General features: G+C 46.3%; 1 protein-coding gene across 16 annotated transcripts in view; it reads right to left on the bottom strand.

Moving 5' to 3' along the window:
• INPP4A (inositol polyphosphate-4-phosphatase type I A) overlaps window positions 1-25893 on the bottom strand; it is a 2396889-nt gene that overhangs the window by 65005 nt on the left and 2305991 nt on the right. For 12 of the 16 annotated variants that reach the window (XM_069636670.1, XM_069636669.1, XM_069636663.1 and 9 more), the window contains one exon: window positions 8097-9629. The exons of the other annotated variants lie outside the window; for them this stretch is intronic. In XM_069636670.1, the coding sequence (XP_069492771.1) occupies window positions 9449-9629 (181 nt within the window). In that variant the 3' untranslated portion in view covers window positions 8097-9448. Of the gene's footprint in view, window positions 1-8096; window positions 9630-25893 lie in introns of those variants that run through there. 16 annotated transcript variants of the gene reach the window in all.

The following is a 25893-nucleotide window of genomic DNA, read 5'->3' as shown; positions in this document are numbered from 1 at the left end:
GATTATCATCTGTACAGATGACCTCATCAGTTGATGAATGCCCTGAGTCGTGAGGGGAGGGGGGAGGTAGAGGAGGGAGAAGGCGTTTTATTACTTTGTTTTGAAGAACAAAAATGCAAAACTCTTTTGATCGTGTTGGGGCCTCACCCCGTATGAGAAAAGATTGTCATTTGTTTGCCTACCGATCTCAATAAAAAAATATATTTTTTAAAAAGTGTCCCATAGGGTGTTCCAGGATATACCAAGAGTGGCATTGTCCTCGTAATATTGGACAATAAGGGAATCCACTTCTGCATGAATGGAGGGTCTTGAAGAAGGGTTTCCTTGAATTGTCATGGAGGCCTGGGGACAGGTGATAGTCGGACTGCAGAGACTGGGAAGTTGTCGGACGGGTGCCCAATCCCAATTTCAAACCCTGCAAAGGAGGGGATTAGAATCAGGGATCCAAGCAGCAAGTGTAGACATGAGTGACCCCTGTAGACGTGAGAAAAGTAGTCACGTTCCTCTGGTTGCAGGACTTGCCAGGAGTCCACTATATTTACTTACCGGAAATGTACAAGAGGACAAGGGCATTACAGTAGTCTGACCTGACTGAGGTGGCGCCAAGGATTTATCCAGGGGCGGATCTGACATGGCATGGAAATCCTCACCCACGATCTAACCTTCCGCAAACTCGGAAAGGATCGGTCTCAGCATTTTAAAGGATGAGCCTTGCGCCTCGTTGCGGGCATAGATGGAGGCAAGGGTAACCCTGTGAACACACAGGCCACCCTTAATCAGAATGAAACGTCCACCTAGTCTAGTGCTTGATGAAGGGGAGCTCTTTGAAAATAGGGATTGTGACCCTTTTTTTTATGGAGATCTGGAATGGAAAGAATTGTTGTGGGTAGGAAACGTGGTTAAGAGGGGCCTTGCAGTAGGTGTGTTTCCTGGATAAGAGCGACACCCCCAGCTATTTGGGCAAATGTGGACACTGAACGTTTAGGGTGGTTATCAGGATGGAGGGTGAGTTTCCCGGGTCAATAGTCACACACATAGGGATGCATGCAGGTACTAGGGACAAGCGCTATGCCTGTTGATGTGGATCAAGCACTATACCGGTTGATGTGGATCTTGTGTGAGTGAGTTTCTTAGCAGGAGATGGGGGATAATACAATAAGCAAAAATGTGCATGCTAATCTTGACCAATAAGCTCAGGAAGGTCCATGTCTGGTCAAAGGTAAACCATTGCAACAGCGCAATGAGCGAGAGGGGCATTTGTTAAGGCGCACTTTGGATAACTGCAACTGTAAACCTATGGAGTAATTTAACTTAACAAGAAACTGCTGGGGAACAATGTGGGTGTGTTAGAGACCCCCAGGAGCCTGTATGCTTAGCCTGAATGTGAGACATATGGTAGGTGGAACGTCACGCTGGATGGGAGTCGGGGGGAAACATCCTCCCAGTGGAACTGTGACGTTTGCTTCTTCTGGGGAGCGCTAGGGGCCACCCAGGGCTCATGGGTTTTTTCTGGCCTTCATGATTTGAGATGGGGCCTCCGTGTCTTTTTAAAACGGCTCCAGGGAAGTCGACCGGTCGGGGCTCAGTAGGAACACTGCGTCGCTCGGGTCGCACATGGTCCATGGCTTCTTATTCAAGGTGTAGACAAGGGAGCAAGAGAAGCCCCAGTGGTATCTAATGTTTCTGTCGCTGAGCCAGGCAGTTACTTGCTTGAAAGTGCAGTGCTTTGCTAGTGTAGAGGGGGGCCAAGTCCTGGAATAGTTTGATCCTGGTATCTTTGTAAAACAGTTCCCGCTTGGGCTGTGACAGTTTCAAGATTTTCTCCTTGACCTTAAAATAGTGTACCCTGTTGAGGATGATGGGGAGCTAGGCTTTTAGACTTCTGGGAGGTGGAGTACACCCTGTGAGTGCGGTCTAGCACAATAGGTTCATCATCTGGGAGAGATAGGATTGATCTGAAGACAACTATGCAAAGGTTGTGAGCTGAGCATCTGGGATGCGAATTTGAATGCCTAGGACCCGAATATTATTCTCCAGGTCTGTGTGTTTAGCTTGAAGTTGTTCGGGTGATTATTCCAGGGCTTCGACCCTCTTGATGAGTCCTCCAAGTCATTCACCTGATATTCCAGGCCAAGAAACCAGTAGTCTAAAGTTGAGATTTTCTGGCTCAGCTCCACTGTGCTTCAGTGGCTCTCAGTTGTAATCTCCTGCAGGAGAAGAGCCAGATCTTGTTTGGTGGCGAGCTTCTCCATCTGGTGGGTCTGACAATCCGGTGTGTGTACCTGCACCTCAATTCTATGTTCGTTCTTTTTTTTCCAGAGCAGCATTCATCTGGGGGATGATGTCAGTGGGCTTGCTATGCTTCCCCTGCTTGGCCATGGCCCGGATTTGGTGCCACTGGAGGATATGGACCAGGGCAGCACGGGTCATGCCGTGGTCAGAGGTGCCCAAGGCGTTGTACGCAGGAGCTTAGGCTAGTGTGGGCATGCCTGCCATGCCCGGGCTCTAGAAAGCCTTTCAGCTCTGGCATCCCTCAGGGTCGGTGATGCTCACTGCATGAGGAGGACCGATGGAGTTTGCTCCACCAGCTGGACTCCTGATGGTTCACAGCGCTCCCACTGAGGTGTCCAGTTGGAGCCAGACCAGCTAGTGTGGGGTCAGCAGGCCTGAGGCGAGGCTCCCAACGCTGCAGTGGACCTCTGCGCCCTGGGGTAGGGGGGGTGTAAGACCAGGCAGGTAGAGGATGGATGAAGCTTGCCCCGCAAATTCGACTCCTGATTGCTTGCAGCACTGCTTTTCCACTTCAGAGAGTGGGCTTGTGATGGGTCTCAGGAGAGGTGTTAGAAACAGGTGCCCAATCGTTCCCAGTTTTACCTGTAAATATCCGGAGTACTACCACAAGGCATACCGCAGCCCCTGGAGGCTCGGTTTCTACCAACAAGGTTGTTAAACACTCCCATACTCCTACATCCCATCCCCTTTCCTCCATACTGTATGGGCGTCCCTCGCTATGAACAGGCAACTGAACATTTTTCACCAGAAAAATTGTCTTCTACTTTTTTGGGGGCGTGGCCCCGAGAGGATGCGCTCCCTTGACTGCCCAGCGTCACCACTCCCCAGTCCTCTTTACTGCATCGACGGGAAACATTTCACAGTTTATTATAGGACCAAGGAGATTGATTCCCTTCGCCTTGCAGGCTCATGGCATCTTGCCGTACCTTCTGTCTATGGCCCGTAGTGTGCTTGCACATTCCTTGATAAAGGTCCATCTTGCTATGATTTCGAGGTTTACACGCTCCTCCGATGCGCCATCATTTTGGACTAACAGACTAGCTAAGGAATACCTCACAGGACTGTTCGGGAACCTTCCCACCAGTGTGGGCACCGGCTCCTCTTTGGGAGTTGAATGTGGTTCTCCCAGATTGATGGGCCCTGCCTTAAAAATCTTACACAAGACCAGTCTTAAATTGTTACCATGGAAGACTGCCTTTTTGGTCGCCATCGCCAGAAGGGTAGGTGGAATCCAGGCTTTGTTGTGCAAGTCTCCCCATTTGGTATTTCATAAATCCAGGGTGTTCCTTCACACAAATCCAACTTTCATGCCCAAAGTTCCTTCTTCTTTCTATCTTAAAGAGCCTTGATTTGCCTGTCTTCTTTAGTTCTACTTCTTGTCTGGATGAATACCCCTTGCATTCCTTGGATGTGACGCAAGCATTAAAGTTCTATGTCGCCTGCACCAAACAGTTCCACAAGTCATCTCAACTCTTTGCAGCATTCGATCCCTCGACCATAGGAAGGGATCTATCCAAGTCCTCCCATTTCCCGTTGGCTGTCTGCTTGCATCTCGGACTATCATCACATGGCTAACAGTAACAGGCCCCTTCTGGGTCAGCCAAAAGCGCACTCTCTGAGGGCTGTTTCTACCACCACTACCTTTTTCTTTGGTGTCCCGCTGCTGGATATCTGTAGAGAAAAACACGTGAAATGGTCCCCAATGGTCTAAATAAAATGCTAAAAATGTTTTCCCATTTTTCACCTATATGCTGTGCATATAGTCTCAGTCAATTGACTAAAGATAATACATGTTGATATTAGAATTCTCTCAAATCAAACAACGGATAAAGGTGCTGAGTGCTAAATGTGTGCAAAACGTGCAGTGAATGAACATAATACAGACAATACAAAACAAGAAATAAATTGCTAATGAAATACAATATAATAAAAATCAATTCACAATGCTGCGGTCAACGTCTCTAACTAAATTAACGTCTTAAATTACATTAGGAAAAAACACTTTCCAAATAAACTGTCTCGCTTAAAGGGACCTAAGTTTCCTTTTGCAAGACGTTTCAGCATGACATTTGTTTGTGCATTGTTGCCTTCTTCAGGATCGCATTAACTATTTGGATCCTGAATGGTAAACATAATATAAATAAAGCATATGTTTAATGGTGCTATATCTGTCAGGCGGCCACACTGCAATCCGCTGTCATGAGCACTGCTCCCGAGAAGCCAAGTCAAGCCCAGCATCCCCGGAAGCAGGCTCACGACCCTCGTCCCCGGCTCCAGCAAACCCCTATTGGGGCCCTTTGGACCATGTCCTGGCGCCTCTGGCGCCAGGCTCATAAGGAACCTCAGTCCCGGCGCCAGGGGCGCCGGGCTCATAATTCTTGCAAAGGTGCTTGGGTGGACCTACCTGTAGCAGACCATGCTGCATACTCACCTTTGCAAATGCTGGCAGGATGAAGTCCCCAGCCTTCTGCTGGGAGGAACTATTCCCTGAACTGGGACTATTTTCTTACCTGGGTGGGGCTGGTGCCACTCCTTTGCTCTGGAACACAGGAACTCTTTTACCTGGGCGAGGCTGAGGAAGAAGACACCCAATCACTCCAACACTATTTAAACCACACCCGATTAGGAAAACGTGCTTCGCGTTATTCTGCATCTGCAGCAGGACGCTCACCGAGTCAGCTCCAGCATTCCAGTGACATCTCCAGTGTGAGCTCAGCAACCTGTGGAAGAAAGACACGAGAACTATACTTACCATCCAGGAATCCAGACACCGGCAGAACCTGCAAGCAAAAGAAACATAAGGTTAGCAAGTTGCAACACGTTCGCAGCCGCGCTCGCTTACCTGATCCATCTGTGCTTTCACGGATTCTTCGCGGCCTTCTCTTCAGCAGCCTAACGGCACCTGTAAAGACAAAGAACATTGTTAAGTAGGAATCGGGTGAAGGCGGCCGCATTTACTTTTCTTACCTGCTTTTGTGCGCGTATTACGATCTCTTCAACCGCAGCAGCCCGGCACCTGAAAACAAGAAAAGACATTATTTAAGTGCCATTAAAGACTGCAAGAAAGCCTAACACTTACGTGTTTCCCCACCTGCATCCGCGACTGGGAAAACACCCGCAAGGTCCCGACACCTGCAAATAAGAAAAGAACATTGTTAGAGGTGCTATAATAAGGTCACAGATCATTATACTCACGTACTTCGCACGTGCAACGGCAACGGACGAACAACGCCCGCAACATCTCAAGACCTGAAAACAGAAAACAAGGGACATTATTGAGGAGTCATTGAAATTCCCATACCTATGTACAACCGTACGTGTCGTGCTCTCAGTGACCACGCCCTCAGCATCCAGGCACCTGAAAAAGACAATGCAAAGACTTCATTAAAGGTGCCCATCTCTTCAAGACTATAAACTCTTTATACCTACTGGCATCCGCTCGTGCAGTAACGGCGGCATCACCTTTTGGCATCTCAGCACCTGTGCCACTTCTAAGGCCACAAAAGACTTTGAGAACCTCCAGTGACGTAACTGGAACCCACGCACCCCTGCATAAGTCGCAGGATGAGAGCCCAGCATTTATACGCCTAAGGTGAGAGCTCACCAGGACATTGGACTTTCGGAGAGTTGGCGATTAGTGAGGAGGAAGTCCAGCCAAACGGTCATTAACCCTTTTTTCTTCCGCCTGCAGAAACCTTACCCTGCAAGCAAGACGGTCAATAAGAGGAAGCCCAGTCCAGAGAGTCATCCGAGCTCTACGCTTCTCAATTGAAGAGACTATAACAGTTCAGCCGGGACCAGCGCCTCCGTGGGAATCAGGTGAGCGTTACATCCGCTCAGACCGTTACAAGGTATTTCTGTGCCGCCAGAGATTCCACCGAGGAGTCTGAGGTCGGCCAAGTGGTACTTCACCATCTGTTTGTGCGAGGTGAGTGTTGGCATTTATGTGTGCTGCTTTGTAATCTATTCAAACAGCATATGTATCTATGAAAGATACCAATGCTGGAGAACAGGAGTTACAGGTAAATAGCTTCTTCATTTCCTGTCCAGTTCTCTAGGTGGACTCTAGCTCTCCCCAGACTGGGCCCTAATGTCTAACTATGTGTTCATCTATACAGGGGGGTTACTTCTTTGCGGGATAAGAATTGGTAAGAAATCTATAGGGTCTAGGGTTAAATACTAGAACAGAAAAAAGGGGCCACTTCATTTAATAGGGGTAGAATGTAGGCGAAACCCAACCAGTAAAGGGGACTATTTTAACAGGACCTAGTGTCCAAACATAATTCTGATCGCCCTAACTTACACAAAGCGGAGTGTCCTCCTCCAGGAAAACTCTAGCGGCATGAGCGCAGGGACAGCAATCGCCTTGGTTTCCCCCCTCATCCCCACTATCGTTTTACACCAAGCATCTGATTATGACATACATCTTTTCCTGTACCACTGTTGAATTAGTCTACTCAGAAAGATTATTCTTATTTGGTATCTTTTTCCTTTTCTCAACAGGTGGCCATCTATCCCAGCCTATTTAAACAATTTACAGTGAAGAAGTGGGCTTTACCAGCCGGTAATGGTCAGGGTCAGGTCAATGGTCCAGGCCCTAGGCAGTTACTAACCGGTGATGCCCTCTCCATTTACATGTAGCAATTAGCATCCCAGGCATTTGAACAGGGGCGCTAATGGCATTTTTCGAAAGGGAATGTGGCTTTCCATGGACCACATTTATTTAAAAAAAGACAATGAAGGCTGCTACAGACCTATAAAAAGAGTCCCTTTTCTAGGACCCTTGTGGCAGAGATGGACTGCTCGGGCTGGGGAAGCCATGTCAAAGGGCGCCGGAGTGCAGTTTGACTGTAGCGAGTGAGGGGACATGTTGGCAGAAGGTGTCCAGTCCAGGGAGAAACATGGAGACCTGTAGGTGAGGTTCCAGTGGCTTTCATGGGATGGGGATTCAACATATAGTATAGTCTCCATTCTTGGCCACCGGATTGGCTGACATCTTTTCAATGATGCCAACAAATAATAAAGTTGCTGAACTACATTTCTTGTTTCTAAAGTATTCTGCTGATCCCACACTATCACAAAGCAGTACCCTCAGATAGGCACCAAAGTGTGACATTATGAGGAAGCTTGCAGAACATGCACCCAAACAACACAGAGCTACATAGTGAAATAAATCCGTGATATACACACATTTGATATACCTTTAACGAGATGTTGATGCTTTACAAATGTTCTCTAAGACAAGCACTGCATGTACAGCTTAAACTGAAAAGCAGAGCGATACATTCTCGAGACATGTCCCAAAGAGATTAAAGGGCTGGGAAACCGAAAGCAGAAGTACTGGGCGAGAAAGAGTAAGGTTGTAGTTTAAAAAGGGGCATGGAAACTGATCGTTAACATGGCCATGGTTTTCACACTTTTACCCTCAAATGCTATAGTAAAAGCACACTGCTTCAATTTCAGTACTGTCAGCAACTCTATATGAAATAAGTAGCACACTCATTGGTGACCATGTCATTTTTAATGAACATTTTTTCATACTATTGTAAGCACAAATTTCACAAGTGTCATTTGTGTATGTGCAATGTTCGGTCTAGCCAGTTCTGGAAGGGTAACAGGATTATTGCAAATACCAACAAGGCCACTGTACTTTCAGACTAAAGATTCTGAAATTTCTCTTAGTTCTGTGTCTTAAGTGTTGAAGTGTTGAACATAGATCACAGAGGATGAAGTAAAGGTAATACCTTTATTCGGACAATACCTGTTTTAGACAACGCAGATTATCTGGATCAACACAAATTACCACTCAGTGCATGCCGAGAAAGTAAACATTGCGGTTTAGGAAGATAGAAATGAAAACATTTATTGTCCAAATAAACCTAGCATCGGAACCTTAAGATTTCTAAACTTTTTTTGGTTCTCTCCAACCTAAAAATCCTAGCTACATGATAACTGCCCCCCCCCCCTTATTTTTGATTTAGGGAGACTATATGCTAAATAACCTATTTTTAACACTGCTAGAAACAGGATAACATCATAGCATGCTTTTAGTTTTTTAGTTTGGCTCTTGGGGAGTTTTTGTGTTTCTGTATATACTGTAGGTTTTGTCAGGAGATAATTTTCACACTTACAGCTCTTTTCAAAGGAATCAATAATTGCTTTATTGAGAGTGTAGTCTTGACATAGGAAAGGTATCCATGTGTACATTACAAGTGGTTGCTTGGAAGAACAAACGGATTAGACATTGCTAGCAGCTTTGCTACCTTCCACTCCACATCCTGCACCCACTTTCTTTTGCCTAATCTAATCATGCCCAATATCCCCATACAATTCCCCTGCCCATAACTGTCCAAACAAATAAATCTTCTTGTAGCATAAAAATATATATAAATACACACATAGAAATATAAAGCTACATGCGCAAATCTAAAACTAAATCTCTGGTTGACATTGGTGCACTTCTTGTTACTTTGGAAAGCTGTATCTTTTGACAGAGGTGAAAATAGAGGAAGCCAAGGGTACACAGTATGTTTCTGGAAACAGACCCTTCCCACTCTCAGGTGGCTTGAGTTTGCAGTAAGCGCGAGGAGCAATTCATTGAAATACATGAGCTACATAGAAAAACATCCTCTCACCTGCAATTTGATGATGTTTCCAACATTGCTAATAAAAATATATATACAATTTAGCAAGTTACGAAATGTCAGAAAAAGGAGATATACATACTTGTAGGCCATAACTCCTGTCTTTGGACCACATACAATAAATAAAATATACTACAGATTCTGTTTGGAAGAGGTACGATTTGCACAGGATGCAGAAGAGCCATTTTTAGCAGGAAGGAATGGTGTCAACCTCGAAGGAGAAATGAGGTAATGGCACTGAGAGGACCATGTGTGTGGACGGAAACAGAAGGCATAGCAAAATGACAGGTTTCTCAGGGCAGCACAAATATACCCATGGTTGGACAGTGTGCACACGTTTTCCCTGTAAAGGTTTCTGGCATGTATTTACAGGATTAGTCAACAGAAGTATGAAATTGTAAGGCATAATCATTTACTGTCAAATCATTGTCCCTTGGCACATTCGTTTGTCCAGCAGCAGGAGCGTATACTGCAACATGGCTTTCTTTTTTTTTATTCTATTGAGGCCTTCTTCACTTGCAACGCAGTTTAGCCACCAGGAATGCTAAGCTGAGAAACAGCCACACAACCAGTAAATTGGGGCTCAGTGCGAGTAAAGGAATGGAGTAGAGAAGGCTAGGGTCTAGTCTGAAATCTCTGATGGGCACCAGGCCACTCAAGTTCTTCTGGGTGACTACCTCCCGTGTTCCAATGCTGTGAAAAGGAGAGAGGTTGGAGAAGCCAAATGGGAAAGAAAAAGAAAATGAACAGCATGCAAGAGGGACATCACGAAGGAGATAAACAAAAAAATGATTTGGATTATTAAACAAAGCCACATGGGGGGGGGGAGAAGAAAGAGAGACATCAAAATTCGTAAACAAAAAAAATCAATAAAATATTACAGAAAGACAGGAGAGAGAGGATAAAAAAGAAGAGAAACATAAGAAAAAAGTACTGCATTCTACTGAAGAAGAAAAAAACATGTTGAATGCAAATGGTTTTTCATTTTCGCTCTCTTAGTAGGTCAGGCACTTGCTCATGCTGCCATGCCGTGCTTTGACATGCTTCGAAGAAATGGGTCTCTGAAAGCCAAGCAGAACATGAACCACCACTGCAGTATTTGACCCTTTCAAACAAGCTTCATGTCATAAGGTGGTTGATTTTATCGGTTCAGTGCATATATGATGGATCTATTCTCTCTTACAAGGCCACACAGTAACATGAGCTTCTACAAATGATTTAGTAGGGGATAAAACCTGTCAGAATATTGTTGCACAATATTTTCAAACATTCCTAATGGGGAAGTTTATTATCAGTGTTTGCTGCTATTGGATGATGTTTGTGGTCTGGTCTTTCTCTAATGCCTAATTCTGAACCACTATAATTGGAGACTGGGTACGAGGATGCAATGTTATCTAACTTTTCCAAGCACTTGGTTTACTCCTCTTACAGTGTTGATTAGTACCCAACCCTTCCTTTCCTTACCAAAACACTGTGTGCTTTCAAAGTACCTAACCTTGCCACTCATCTGAGGATCCTCCCCACCACAATGCTGGGCAATCCTACAGCTGTGGTTATCATAACCATACTCATCAACCTTCTACATATTCACTATCATACCTTACAAAGTTAGAGTCTAGCACAGGTTGCACTATTCTTGGGACCTGCCCCTATACATGCTGTAGGGTTCTTCTGAAGGTTAACAGATTTTCTGTATGTACTTTCAGGCATGTACAATTTGATGAAATCCTTTCTAACTGTATTGTTCTGTTTCGGTTTTTATATGAAAAAAGTCGTGATTAGCATTTTACCCCACACAACAACTAATATATCTGCTACCCGCTATCTTCACCCTGGTACCAAAAGGTGTATCACCACCAATACTGGTGGCAATCTAAATCCAGAAATACCTTCCAGATAAATGAGTCCTATGGGACTACAGTGCTCATTGAATAAGCTCAAAGAATAGGCTGATCATAATGCCCTTAACGTCAATGTTGGGAGAAAACTAATATCATGGTCTTCAGGTCCAAGGGTGTTCATCCGTGTAATAACAACGTTTGGAAACTTAATCAAGTGAGTGTGTAGGAGGTTCAGGTTTACCGCTATTTGGGAATTTTGGTTGACAGGAGACTAAACTGGCAGGACCATATAGATTATGTGCAGGTTAAGCTCCCCCAGGTAACTCGTGACATTGGTGCATTCCCACATCGCTGTTGAGGATACTCTGTTGGTATTAATATTATTAAGCTTTATTTGGTAAAGATTCTTCCTGTTTTATTATATGATGCAGAAATCTGGGCAATTAATCTAATCTAAGAACCTGAAGTTTAGAGCACATGTCTTTGAGGAGGTTACTTCGACTTCCAAGGTTTACGCCTGCTGAATACCTCGATTTAGAATTTGATATCATATGTATCAGAGCCAAGCTGTTGCTGTGATGTTTTACTTTGTATTGTAAGCTACATAATGCAACTGTTGCATCCCTACAAAGACTCTTATGGCATGTAGTCAAGTCCCGCACATCTTTAATGAAAGAAAGCACTTGCATTAAGGTACATTGTAAATTTGTACAATGGGCAAAGTGGCTGTCAGATAATGTATTATTTGACTCGCAATCTTTTTTTTAAAAAGGTACGCAAAATAATATTCACACATAGCTGGGACAAATCATATGTTGAGATTGCCACAAAAAGTCTCTCTACGTTATTTGCACAGTACATTTCTAATTGTACTACTAACCCTACATATATTATGAATTATCTATAGAACTACTCAGTGTGGGAATACATTAAAGTAAAATGTAAGATTACTACTTCACTAGAGGTCACAGGAGCATGGGATAATATTCTCAAAGAGCATAGACTCTGTACACTATGCGATGATCAATGCACTGCTAAACATTTGCTGTTGGAATCCTCCTCCTTAGCTCCAATTAGATGGAACTATTTTCTAGCTCTAGGTTTGCAATCGGGAGATTTTAGTAACACTAAATTTTTATGCAAGTGGAAACAGTGATGCTTGTATTTAGTACTTTAAAAAATGTTGGACCTGTATAAAATACGTTTTAAACACACTTGATATAAATGAATACTGTTTTTCTTTCAGAATCTTAAATGTAGCTTAATATGGAATTATATGATTACAGGATTGATTGCTGATGGAAAGATTATTTGCTCTGTATTAAAAGGTTGACTATTGTGCTACTATATAATACTAAATAAAAATAAATAAATACATTGGTTACTAAATAACATCTGAAGGAAATATTTTGTTGAATGACCCCAAAGACTTCAAAAATCCATCACTGCAGGTAGGTTGACATACCACGTTTGTGCCAGTGGGTCACCCAAACACCTGGTCAAATTTTAGACTTTAATCAATAACAAACAATGGTTTAAAAGATGTTTAATGTATTCCCTATCCCCACCCCCCCAGAAACTGCCACAATGGTGCTACAATGGGGCTTCAGAAAAATGTATTATAACATGGCCATCAGTTAAAGTCAACGATCCCCAGCCCCGCCCCTCTGAAGTTATAGCTAAAAAGAATGTCCTCAGTTCCTTTACAAACTTTGCACACTCAAAAGGAATCTCCCTCAATGTGCAGACAGCTTGGGAGAGGGGGCCTGAAGATGTAAAAGGAGCTAAGGAGAACATAGAGGATTCACAGAATGCAACATAAGCATTTGTAAGTAACTACTTCGCCTAGTGGCTATTTTGGCAAATTTAGAATATTTTCTTCTAAAAAAGATTTCACCAGTATTAGCCCAACACTTTGAATAGTTTGCCTTGAAGAGGCCCAGAAACAAACTCAATCAGCTAGAAATCTTTAAGCATGGAAAGTGATACAAAATCTGGCATCATCTTGAGAATCTGTCTTTAGAATTTAGGGCTCAGTGGAGGCCTTGCATTTCTCAAGGCTGCCTAGAATTAGCATTCTATCCAACCACAGCTAGAGGTGTATTCTGTCCCCAAGGAATATCTGGGAGCCTAAGCAATATATTCTGTTGTTAATGGGTTAACTTGTAGCAGTGCTGGTCACAGTCCAACGTAGGCTTTTGAAAGCACCTTTATTGATGGAGCATTAGTACATCTGATGACGATCTTATAGATCATTCTGATCTCTTTTGTACATGTTCAAAATCTCCAACAGTCAACACACTTGGGTTTTTATTCTTCTTTTGATGAATGAGGCAAGGGAAATATGATGAAAAAAGTCTAAGTCTGGTGTCACCTAGAGATGGCCAAATTTGTGAGCACAGAACAGACTTTTTGCAGGACTTTTTAGACAATATTAAGCATCCATGGGTATAAACACATCACTCATATTATGCTTGAAAGAATGACCAACTCCCCACTCCCTATACCAGTGTTGTTAAAAATCCTACATAAACAAATCAGTTGGACGTTTGAGGCAGGAGAAATGGCTGCTTTCATAGCAAGCTTCTAGGACCCTTGTAAAGTTTACAGTGAGGTTGCCATCCGAAAGTCTGCTGCTGGAGAGACAAACCGAGGGATTTGTTGACTCCTGTAGATGATCCTAATGGGTGCCACCAGTGAACCTTTTGAGTTCCTCTTTCCCAAACTTAACGTTAAGAATAGGCAGTAGGAGACACAATTAATGGATGCAGAGGTAGTTCAGAGCACGGACTGGCAATGCTCTGTCTTTGCTTACTGAATTTGATGGTGTCAATAACTGGAGCAAAACAAATGTTCATAGAAACGTGTGAGAAAGCCTGCAGTAGAACACATGAAAGGAAATTGTCGGGACATTTCTTTGGTTAGGTTGGATCCTGAGTGGACCTGCATTCAATTCTGGCACCTTGATGGGAGCACTGGACCTTCACTGCAGAGCCTGCACATTTGGATCTTGGAAATGAAGGAGATTATAGCAGGGCTCTCATTTGACTATCCCTGGCTTATACTTTACAGTGAAATTTTGGGAAGGAGATGGGTAATCTAACTGAAAATGTTACAATTGAAACATGGCTTCAGGAAACACACTGTAGGAAAAAGAGGGTTGGAATGTGTTTACCCCTCTGGGAATCACCAAGCTTACGGTCACCTAAACCATCCTCTGCCTCTGTTGGTTGCCTCCATGACTACCAGACCGGCTTCAGAGCTGCCAGAACCACAGAAACTGTTCTCCTGAACACCCGTGACGACTTGCTCTCCAATCTTGACTTTAATCTCTCTTCTGTCCTCATTCTCCTCAATCTATCCTCTGCTTTAGACACGTTCAAACATGCCATCCTGCTCAATCGCCTCCATGACAACCTTTGTATTACTTATCAGCCCCTGGCCTGGTTGACCTCCTTTCTCAGCAACCAACCTTCTCAGGTCCAACTGGGATCTTTCCTCTCTTCTATCGCTCTTTCTGTTTGTGGTGTTCCCCAGGGATCTAACCGCTCTCCCTGGCTCTTCAACCACTACCTGGCACCTCTTGCCCACTGCGTCGCCACTTTCTGCCCCAATTTTCAATGTTATGCGGATGACACTCCGTTCTCTTTAAGGGTCCGCTCAGCCACCTCTGCTTCTTCTCTCATACCAGATTGTCTGGCCGCAATTCAGGAATGGTGTGCTGCCAATGATCTCTGCCTTAATGCCAGTAAGACGGAGATCCTCATCATGGGACACACTGCTCCCTCCTTTCCTCTCTCTCTCTGGCCGCCCACTCTGGGCCCTCTTCCTGCTCCTTCCTGAGAGGCTAAGAACGTGGCGATATCGACTCCACCCTCTCCTTCTCTCCTCACATCTTTGACGTATCTAAGAAGTCAAACTATCAGCTGCACCCCCTTCCGAGGTATTCTTCAATTTCTCACTTTCCCCTAGAAGCTCACTGTCTCCAGAGCTATGGTCCTCTCTAGGCTGGACTATTGCTGCAGCCTCTTTCTAAATCTTCCCACCTTTACTCTTCGACCGTTACAACTCATCCAGAACAGGACTGCGAAGCTTGTCCTTGTCTCAAGCCCAGGGATCGTATCTCTCCAGCTCTAAAATCTATTCACTGGCTCCCCGTGGCTGCAAGGATCAACTTCAAGACCCCCTGCATCGTCCACAAGGCTTTCTGGGGCTCGGACCACTCTACCTCCCACTTTCTCTTTCAAAACATCTTCCTTCTCAAGCTCTCCGTTCATCCACCTCCAACGGTCTGAGGGTCAGACGCTTCTCCAAGCAGAGAGTTGGGGGCAGATCTACATGTCTTATATGTTGTCATTCTGTTTCTTGTTCTGTGTCTGCACCCCGATACCTGGGGGCTCCGGCGCAATATAAACCAATAAACATAAACATCTATCACGTTGGGTGGGGCCTCCCTCTGGAAAAGCCTCCCTGCCTCTCTCAAACTTGAGCAGAACCACCTCCAGTTCCAGAAGCAACTAAAGGCCTTTCTTTTCACTTCCGCTTTCTCTCTTCCTCTCCGATGCTGATGCACTCGACTGCCCCACGCACTGGTCACCTGGTGCTCCTCTGAACCCAGGCCCAGGTTCCTGCATGTCCAGTTGCCCTCACACTGCCTCCGGGCTCCCCAGCACTTAAGGGTCTGTATTTGCAACCATACAGTTCCTTCTCTCTGCACTTATGAGCCACCTGCTGGCTGCACTTGTGAGTTAACTGCACTCCCCCCTTCCCCTACTCCTGGCAGTTTTCCCCTTCCCTCTTCCCGGCACATGCGCGATCTGAATGACACAAGGCCTAGTACGATCGTTATTTTGTTCTCCCTTTGTTTCCCCTCCTTGTCGCACCAAAAAACACTTGTGTACAGGCGCGTTATAAATGCCACATCATATCATTTCCTAACATTAGCACAGTCACTGAAAAAGGAAGGGATTGGAGCATATCAAGATATCATTCTCAGTTCCAGGGGCAAAAGCCAGGACGGTGTTTTGTGCAAACTGATGGCATTCTCTTAGGGCAAACAAAACCTTTCCAACACCCTGAACCAGTTCCAGAGATGCTGAAGAGAGGAAGAGAAATCCTCACTTCACTTCTGATGGACAAGTGGAGGCGAAAGAGTAGTAGATTTTAATCTGGGGATCTCAGTGGTGCGTTGAAACACATGGAAGGTGGGCTAAACATGAAGAAATTGTTCCTTGTCATATAAGATTTAAAGTTTGTCTGGTTTTGCTCTTGTTCATTTTAGGTGGTTTGGAGCCTTTGAACACTATTGTAGTTGACAAATGGCAAAGGTATTACAGTGGATATGAATACTGGTGTATTGTCATGTAATTCGTCACAGGAATGAGGGTGACTCCAGCTCCAATAGGTGTTTCGGATCAGACAACAAAGAAGCTCAATTGAGTGAGCACAGTTGCATTGGACACCGGCTAAGATTCCTGCAAATAGTTTCACTGCTGGTTTTTGATCTGTCCACTTAAGTTTATACTGAGGTACTTTTGATGATTGATCTGCAATCAACAAGAAAACATACATGCATATGTTTACATGACTCTTGTGTGCCAGACCAAAGAAGCGAGTATCATTTTCATCATAAACAGTCTCGATCTTTACAGGGAAAGGCTCAAACAACGAGGGCGCTCGAGAGCCCAGCCAAAATGGGCACTCTTACCTAAGCTCCCATCAACCTATAGCAATCCGGATCAAATATCCTATAAACTGACTGCTGAAGCGGGTAAATACAGCAGAGGACTGGTGTTAGATAGCCCTGCGAGGGGACAAGTCGATCCAGAGATTGGAATAACTGCAGTGGAGAGCTGAATATCCTTGGCGGGGACATCACATCAGTGACGCCTGGGCTGGCGCACGGCCTGGCCTGTGGGGCAGATACTGGAGCCTGGAGGAGGAGCTCTCAGGCGGCATCAGTACATTCCCTGGCACCCGGGCCGACCTGCCTGCGCAGCATTTGCCAGATCTGAGTCGAAGCCGGAGAAAGGGGAAACCGCGGCAGCCACAGCGCCGGCAGGCACGGGGCATGTTGGAGGAGGAGCCGAATCTGACCAGCCCCAAGGGCGGGCATGTTGGGTGACACGCATAGGCGGTGCTCAGGTCTTCCCAGGGCAGCAGGGGGGAAGTCTGGCGGTGGCAGGCAGATCCCAGGACAGAAGAGGCAACATCTCGGTGACCGCTTTGCTGAGGCGGCTAAGCACTTCAGTTGAGAGAGGAATATTGATCAATGCCTGCTGTGCCTCATGATGAAAGAGGAGTGGTCCCTTTGAGGGGCTTAGGAGGGATGAGACACTGGACTGCAACGTGGTAAGTGTTGGGTCAATAACCTACTGGCTGGGAGGGCGCAGGGACTGTGGTAGCCCGGTAGTTGCTCACAGCCGCCTCTCTTGTGTACCCCATTCATTAAGGAGCTGGACTGAAGGGGTCAGACTGTGGATCAATTGCAGCGCCCTCTTTTACACTGAGCAAATTGTTACCTGAACCCAGCTGGGGGCTCTGTGACATTTGTATTGTGGAGTGGAAGAGATTAGCTGCCTGGCAGTGTGCGCTTTGGTGGAGGTATGGCAGCAGAGTCAAAGCAGTCCAGAATGGGGAAACATAAGCATCAGTCCAGGCTTCCACTTGAAGCAAATACTCTGGGATGGAAAGGGAAATCTCACAAACCAACCCCTCAGGAGTCCCAAAAGGATCATCCGATTGAGGATGCAGGTAGCATTGGGGACATTAAAGAGATGTTCATTCAGTTGCAAGCTGGGATTCAATCCCAGGAAACTAAGCTCGATTCACTTACTTGCAAGGTGGAACATATGAAGTTTTGCCTGGATAAACATGGGGAGCAGCTGGACGAGGCTGAAACTCGGTTATCAACAGTTGAGGATGATGCAACGGCTACAAAAAGGGAACTGACCAGATTAAGGAAGCTCTCAAGGAACTCACAGACAAGTAGGAGGACTTGGAATGCAGGTCACTGAGAAATAAAGTAAGAATTGTAGGGGTTCCTGAAGCAATTGAGGCTCAGTCAATGGAAACACTAGTAGTCACTCCTCAAGGAAGTCATTGTAGCTGGCGGCCTCTCCTCAGTGTTCCAGGTGGAATGGGCACATCGGATCCTGGGAAAAAGGCCTGTTCTGGAAGCGACGGTAAGGCTGATTATAGCACGCCTGCTTAAGTACAGGGACCGGGACACATTGTTGAGGCTTTGTGAAAGCATCATGAAGCAAGACACAAACAATCGATTCAAAGCTCAAAACATTCTGATTTTTTCAAGTAAATGTCAGGATGGTAGAAGGCCTAACTTGCCATTTGCTAAGGTGGGATTTCCCTACCTGTACAAACTAAGGAAAGTCTGAGTCAAAGAGTTCAACTTAAAAGTCTGTCTGTGCCCAAAACATATCATTGCCCTCACAACTTAAGCTAAACAAAGTGTAGGGATGTCGATAATAATAAAAAGTGATTAACACAAAGTTCTGAGCTTCTTCCAGCTCTTAGCTTCTTTTTCAGCTCCTCTTCCCCAAGTTCAAAACAGTTCCAATAAAAGTCTTAAGATTATCTTTCTCCAGTCCAAGGCAATACAGTTCCACACAATCCTCGGAGTTCCCTTCCTAAGTTCCAAATAACACAGTTCAAACGAAAAAGGTCTTGAGGCTCTGTCCCCAAGACAGCACTAGCAACTCTCCAAGACTTTAATGTAACAATGAGTACGTGTTTCTTAAAGTGCAAATCAACTCTTGGTCAACCTGACCTTCCTTCTGAATGACATTATCAGTTTGCTTACAGTGCTTCTCCCTGGTTGTACTTCAAAAGGCTTTTGCAATTCAGGGCTCACTAGTGTAGGCGCAATTGTTAGACCACCCATCCCAGGTCATGCCACCAGGATCCCTAGGCTCAAAAGCTCGTAAAGGGTCTTCTGTTCCTGTCCTGTGCACAGATTTACATTCATTTAGTTTCTCTTTATCAGCCTTTTGGCTTGATGGGCGGTTTTGCCCTCTCCTAGCTTCTCCTGGTTTGCTTCTTGGCCTGCCATACCATGTCATACACCTCTTGCCAGACTTTGGCCCTGCTGCACTGTAGCCATTCATAAAAGTTCACTTTATGGTGGTCTGATTCATGCACTTTCCTGTTTTAGCTTTCATCAGTTACTTGATTTTTGCATAAAAGTTTTATTTCCATTTAGTGTTCAGAATGCTTAGTTTCAAAGTTTCGTTCAGTTTAATATTAAATATGTGTAATCCCGCTTAGTTGCTAATTTACATTCAGTTTGATATGCAACATGTATAAAACAACTTAGTTTCAAGTTTGTATCCGGGCCGTTATTCAATATATAAAGTTTAGTGTAATGTCAAGTTTGTATTCGGTTCGATATTCAATATACATAGATCAGCTTAATTTCAAGTGCACTCCAAAAAATCTTGAGCAAGCACTGGGGACTACTGCGCATGGATGTACATATCAAGCCACAACTAGAAACATATCCTAGTATGTCATACAGCAGAGCACCAACTCTGAGGAACTTACTGAGCCCCTCCTTCCTTTCAGAAAAAAACATCATAGCACAGGATTGGCTCAGTAAACTTAAACCAATTGGTTTCACGAGATGCGGGACATGCTCAATGTGCTAGTATGCAACCCAGACCAAATGTGCCAAATTGTCAGGCTGCCCAATGTTTAACATCACTGAGCACATCAACTGTAAACGTAAATTTGTGATATATGCAATAATCTGTGTTTGCAATAAAATATACATAGGCAGCACCATCCAAGAAACACGCTTCAGGATAAGAGAACATATTAACAGCATATATTCACAAGATCCTAAACTACCATTGGCAAACCACTGGCAGAAGAATCATAAAATGGATAACAAGAGTGACATTAGGTTCATCGGACTCAAGACTGTCCGGTTGGGCCCCAGAGGAGGAGACAGAATCCAAAAACTGAGACAAGAGGAAGCACGTTTGATTTGTCACTTCAGATGTGTTAAAAATGGCCTGAATAAAGATCATGACCTCAATGTTTTTCTGTAACCTCCTATTCTCTCATCTCCCCTTTTTTTCCCCCCTGGGAACAATGACTTGATATTCTCTGGGCAACCTCTGCCCAGCACACGATTATGCTACACACCACGTATAGGTTCACACCTACCAGTCAGAGATTAGACAAATGCCACTTAGACATAACCACCTGAGTTGCATCACCCAACCACCATCATTAGTGAAACCCTTTCCATGGCACTTCGGACCTTCATCGCGATCTTGGGACCACCATCCCAGCCAGGAAATCATTAACACAGGCTATATCAACACATAGCCTCAATACCCATGGGTCTCCCCATCACGATCCCCATGATCATCGCTCCTTGCTCCCCACAGGGCAATAGGGAAGCCATTAGCTTCCCATAATACACACATACAACGCAAACACTGTAGTGTCCCTCACTGATCCGCGACGCATGTGCGGTCTTTAATTCTGACGCGCACGCGCTGGGTTCAGCCCAGAGACACTACGCAATCGCGCATGCGCATTTAGCCACCATACGTGACTCAACGTCAACGCGGACTATTCTTAATGGCGGCTCCCTGCGCGGTATGGTAGATCAGCATAGCACCGCCCAGGACGCCGGACAGAACACACAGGTAAGCCCCACCGCCCGCCCGTATTGATAGCATGCGGCCGTATTCCATAGGAACCGGCAGCTAATAACAGCTCCGTACTTTGCTATCCTTTTAACCCGGCGGAGAAACACACACAAGCTCTACAAAATGCCCGTGGTGTGATTTCAATGTCGCATTAGCAACAGCAGACACTGTAACGTCTGGAAACACACAAGAGCTCTTCAAGAAAAGCCCTTGATGTATTTTCCACACCGTCAATGGGACTTGGCCCCAGCCAGCAACACCAGCCTGGGGCACCCTTTATACACGCTACTATCACGTTAAGGGAGAGCCACTTGGGCACACCGACTTAGTGCCCAGCCATGCCTCTAAAAGGAACTATCCAACCCATTCATCAAATCTTCTTTTCACTTCTCCCCCCAGGGCCCAACAGGAGCCAGGACTGCCATAAGGACAGTCCTTAATACAACAGAACCCCACTGAGGGCACACAGCAATTAGTACACGGTAAGAGGCATTCCACCTCATCCCTATTACCAAATACTTGAATCCAACAGTTTGCTGACTTTTCTCTCTTCTTCCTCCCACCTTTTCTTTCAAATTGAAAACCAATTCCTCAATTTCAACACATCAATGTGATTTGATGTTATGTACTTAACCTGTCACTATTTTTCCACATCACTTAAACACCACAAATGAATGTACTACTACTTGTCACCTAATTGTCACAAACCACATATCACTTGGCACTCTTGAACATTGCTCAGCCTTGAGAAAGACCCTATGGGTCGAAACACGTGTCGGCTGACAAAACTTGCACAAGCAAGTCTCAAACAGTGTTTCTTAAAACACAAATATTTCTTATGAATGAACCACTCAAGAAAACACCAATAAAAAACAATTTTTTTCGTACTAACCGTAGTGTTAGAAATAATTATTTCGGATAATCCAAACAAGATAGCCGGGAGTAAAAAGACTTTTTTTCTACTTACCAAAATGGGGCTTAGGCTAAACCCCAAAACCACTCCTTTGATCTTGCTAAAACTCACAATCACAATGCAAATGGAGCTTAGGACAGGCAGGTTCCATTCCTAGAGCCTAAACTTACCTCACCGTTGCATGACCACTTTGATTTCTTGATTCCTTTTTCTCACACTCAGCATCAATTGGACACCTGAGACTTTCCAAGGAGCGCCCACGCGGTGCCGGATCACTATGTGTATGGTATCTTTTGTTAGCATCCCAAAGTTCAAAATGTAAAGTTCAATTACTCCTTTGGTTCCAATTATATTTGCGTCGCTCTCTGCAAACGCCTCACACACTGTTCTCGGCTTGCAACCTTGGTTCAAAACACAAGCTGGTTTGATATCAGTCTTTCTGATTTACTGGCTGTGCTGTCTTTTCTGACACCGCTTTGTTGTAGGAGCCAAAGACAGTATCACAGCAGCAATCGCTCCTCCTGGCCTTGGTTATCGACACAGGCGAGTCCTGGGTACCTCCGACACACTGTGCAGGTTTGATCAGCCTTAGTTCCTGATTTTCGGTCTCTTACTTTCCAAAGTTCACAAAAATAACGGTCTTCAGAGGTCACGGGTACTTCCCTCCTTGTGACTCTCTCTGGTCTCGCCGTCTTTCTCCTGGTATTCAACTGCATCTTGGAAGTGCTGTTTCCTCGTGTGGTTTGCCTCGCTCCGCCTTTTATCTGTGTGGGGAAGCGTGATGGAAGACAGGTGTGTGTAGTAATCCGTAATTACCTGACCTTGCCTGTCCATGGTGTTGGGACATGTCAGGTATACGGCTCCGGTGTTAGTACGTTGTCGCTCACAGTGAACTGTCAGTGAGAAAGTGTTTGTGTTGGAAAAGAGAGGGGGTTTGAATTCCTAGGTACCCTACATGGTAAGATGGGGAAAGGGTGTTATTGGGAAGGGGATACCGGGTCTCACCCTCCGGTGTCCCACTTCCACTCCCAGAGGACCCCTCATCCAGGTGATCCTCCTGCACTGGTCCACCCCCAGGAACTGGATCCAAAAGCAATGGCCTTGTCCTGGCCACCTGTGTGACAGATCCCCAGGAACCAGCGGGTGAGACACCTTCAGGTTTCTCACAGTTGACAGACATTTGGACACTCTGTGTTAAGCCCGGCAACAAATGCATATAATGCTGGTTCCAACGCAATACAGATTCCATGAGAGCCAGAATATGAAAAGGGAGTCTGAGTTGAGGGACGGGGGAAGGCGGTGAGGTGGGTGGTCACCCGAAAGCTGAGCAAATCAAGAGAATGGCCCTGTCATATCCGCGGTGGGGCTTATCCAAGATGGCCGCCTCCTGTCGGCCCGATGCAGCTCCCGAGCCTTGTCACACGCCCACATCAGCGGGACCTGCCTCTTTGGGCCTGAGGGGAAAGATCTGCTCAGCGTAGCAGCGGAAAGCCCCCATCGCCTGTTGGGAAGATTCCCACAACACGGAGACCTCGGTGCAACCCAGTGCACCCAGCCACAGCTTGACAACCTGCAACGTACGACGAGAGTGGAATCAAAGGGAAGGGACGGACCTCCTACCCTGCAGTTGAGGGGTAATGCACATTGCAGGAGAAGCGGGCCTCATGAACTGATCCAGGGCTGGGTCCCACTGAGGAGGGCACGCAGAGGGAGCGGCGGGGAACGCTGCAGGCTGCCCCATGGACCCACCACAGAGCAGAGAGGGAGCTGTGGAGCAGCGCTTGGGTCTCCAGCAATACTCCCACTACAGGCACCCCCCCCACCTGCGGCCCAGAACCTCAACCACCGTCTCTGCTGAAACTGGAGCTCCCTGGCAAAGGGCGAATCCGGAACTAGACTGCACGCCCTCTCAACCCAGAGGAGGCTGCAGCTGAGTTAGCACTAGCTCAGAGGGCCCCTGACAGCTCCAGCCATGTTGAAACAGCAGAAGCCCCAGGAAAATGCAGACATCGCTACTCTGCTTCAATCACAGGACAAAAGTAAGAAAATGGACGCCACCAAAACCCCAAACCACTTGCAAGAACTAAAAGCGGAATTCTGGAGTTGCATGGCAGGGATCTCTTTGAAGGTGGACCGATTGGACCAACAAGTCTCGGAGGTTGAACAGAGGCTTGACGAAGTGGAATACCACGCGACAGACCAGACCATGTTAGTAGCAGAGCCTCAGCGCATGATCCAGGTGTTGGAAGGGAAAAGCAAAGAGATGGCAGGTAAACAAGAGGACATGGAAAACAGGGTCCGCAGAAACAACCTTCGGATCAAAGGGGTACCCACCTCAGTCACAGACCAAGCCATGCCTGACTACATAGGATGGCTTTTCCTGACGCTCCTGCCGCACCTTGACAAGGCGATGCTTCTCATCGACCTGACCCACAGACTGCGTATCCGAGGGGGCCGGCCTTTGGATAAGCCCCCAGATGTGATCACACAGGTCCACCTCTTCACTACTAAGCAAAAAATCCTAGCAGCCAGTCGGACTCAAGGAGACATGACATTCCATGGGGCGCCACATTTTTCAGGACCTCGCAGTGGCGACGATACAAACACGGAGGGAGATCAGACCCCTGACGGCATTTCTGCAGGACCAGAAGATTTGTTACCGATGGCTGTTCCCCACCACGTTACAATTCACTGTCTGTGACACGACCCGCACCATCAGCACATTGTAGGAAGCAGAAGATATCCTAAGGGTGGACACCTCGGATGCAGGGGTGGGCTCTCCGATGAAATCCACAACACCAACAAAGAGAGAAACCCCCAACAAAGAGAGAAACCCCCAAACCAGAACGCAACATCTGGGAAAAGGTGGCCAAGGGGCGTAAGCCCGGAACTTGCCCACAACACGCTTGACTGCTTCCCCTGACAAGATTCTAGCATTCTCATCCCGTCCTGTCGCTTACCTCGGGCTCCCCGCCACAATACCTGGCAACACAATTTTCTTGATCTGGGCTTCACACGGCCTATGCCTGTCCAGGCCCTATGGATTTAAAGGCCAACGGGGAAAATACCCTGAGTTCAGTTCCATGTTATGGTTACAGTACTCTTGCTGATGTTCTACTGTTGCAGCTTCACAGTTGGAATTATAAGTTAAAAGCTTGGTTGCAGAGTGGGATTGGAACAACAACAGGACTAGATGGTGGAGAAGTCTGGCCCGGACCTCCCTCGCACGGTGGAGTCAGATCCTTCAGCAACACCCCCACCCCACCAGAAGCTGAACTTCGTGTCGCTTAATGTGAAGGGCCTAAATGTGCCTACAAAGCACAAGGAACAAGTTACTTACCAGTAACTGTTGTTCTCCAACATGGGTCAGGCTGGGAATCCTCGGCAAAGAAAAAATCAGTTTTAGTTTCATTTCTGAACTGTCTTTCTACTAATAACCAATCACTGGTCTCTGGGTCATACTGCCCCCTGCCAATGACGTCCCTCTACCTAAGCCCCTCCTCTGGCAGCCATCTTCAGATTTGCTAGCACGTAAAGTGGCAGTAGGACCAAGAGAAGAGCCGCAGAGGGGTTGGAGGGAGGGTTCGCATGTGAATCGATGCCAGACCCATGCTGGAGAACAACAGTTACAGGTAAGTAACTTGTTCCTTCTCCAGCATGGGGTCTGGCATGGATTCACATGCTCATAAATACAAGAATACATAGCAGTACACACATGCACAACCAGGGGAGGTGGCAAGGCTCAACATTAAGCATTTCAACAACTCAACATTAAGCATCTCTTACCTCCTCACCAGGCTCACCTTCAAGTGAACAGGTTGCGCAGCACTGCCTGGCCGACTCTGGACTCCTCCCTGGAATCCCGGTCGACGCAATAGAATCTCGTGAAGGTGTGCGTCGACCTCCACCTAGCAGCCTTGCATATATCCAGCAGGGGCACACCAGACAGGAACGCTGTGGTAGCAGCGATTGCTCTGGACAAACGGGCTCTCGGACGGCCGGGCAACGGTCGGTTTGCCAACCGGTGACAGTGCATGATGCAACCGGAGAGCCACCTGGAAATGGAAGCCTTCGAGAGGGCCTTCCCCTGGTTCACAGGTGAAAAATTCACAAACAGCTGTTATGTCTTCCAAAAACTATTCATGCGGTCGACGTAGACCTTCAGCGCTCTAGCCACATCCAGCGAGTGCAAAGTCCTCTCAGCCAGCGACGAAGGCAACGGGAAGAACAGAGGTAACACCAAGGGCTCGTTGAGATGGAAGTCCGACGGCACCTTGGGCATGCAGGAGGGGTGCGTCCTCAGCACTACCCTCGTCTCGTGGAATGTCAGGTATGGAGGTTTACAGGAGAGGGCCTGGATCTCTCCCACTCGTCGTGCGTAGGTGATGGCCACAAGAAACACTGTTTTCCACAATAGGAATTTCAACGATGCCGAATGCAGAGGCTTGAATGATGGGGCCATGATTCTGGTCAGCACCACGTTGAGTTCCCACGCCGGGGCCGGGGCCTTCACCGGCGGGAAC

Source organism: Ambystoma mexicanum, chromosome 7p (assembly GCF_040938575.1).
Source record: "Ambystoma mexicanum isolate Mex_15411 chromosome 7p, UKY_AmexF1_1, whole genome shotgun sequence".
NCBI classification, from domain to species: domain Eukaryota; kingdom Metazoa; phylum Chordata; class Amphibia; order Caudata; family Ambystomatidae; genus Ambystoma; species Ambystoma mexicanum.
The sequence above is the reverse complement of the archived record's forward strand: the minus strand, read 5'-3'. Positions and strand labels throughout refer to the sequence as shown.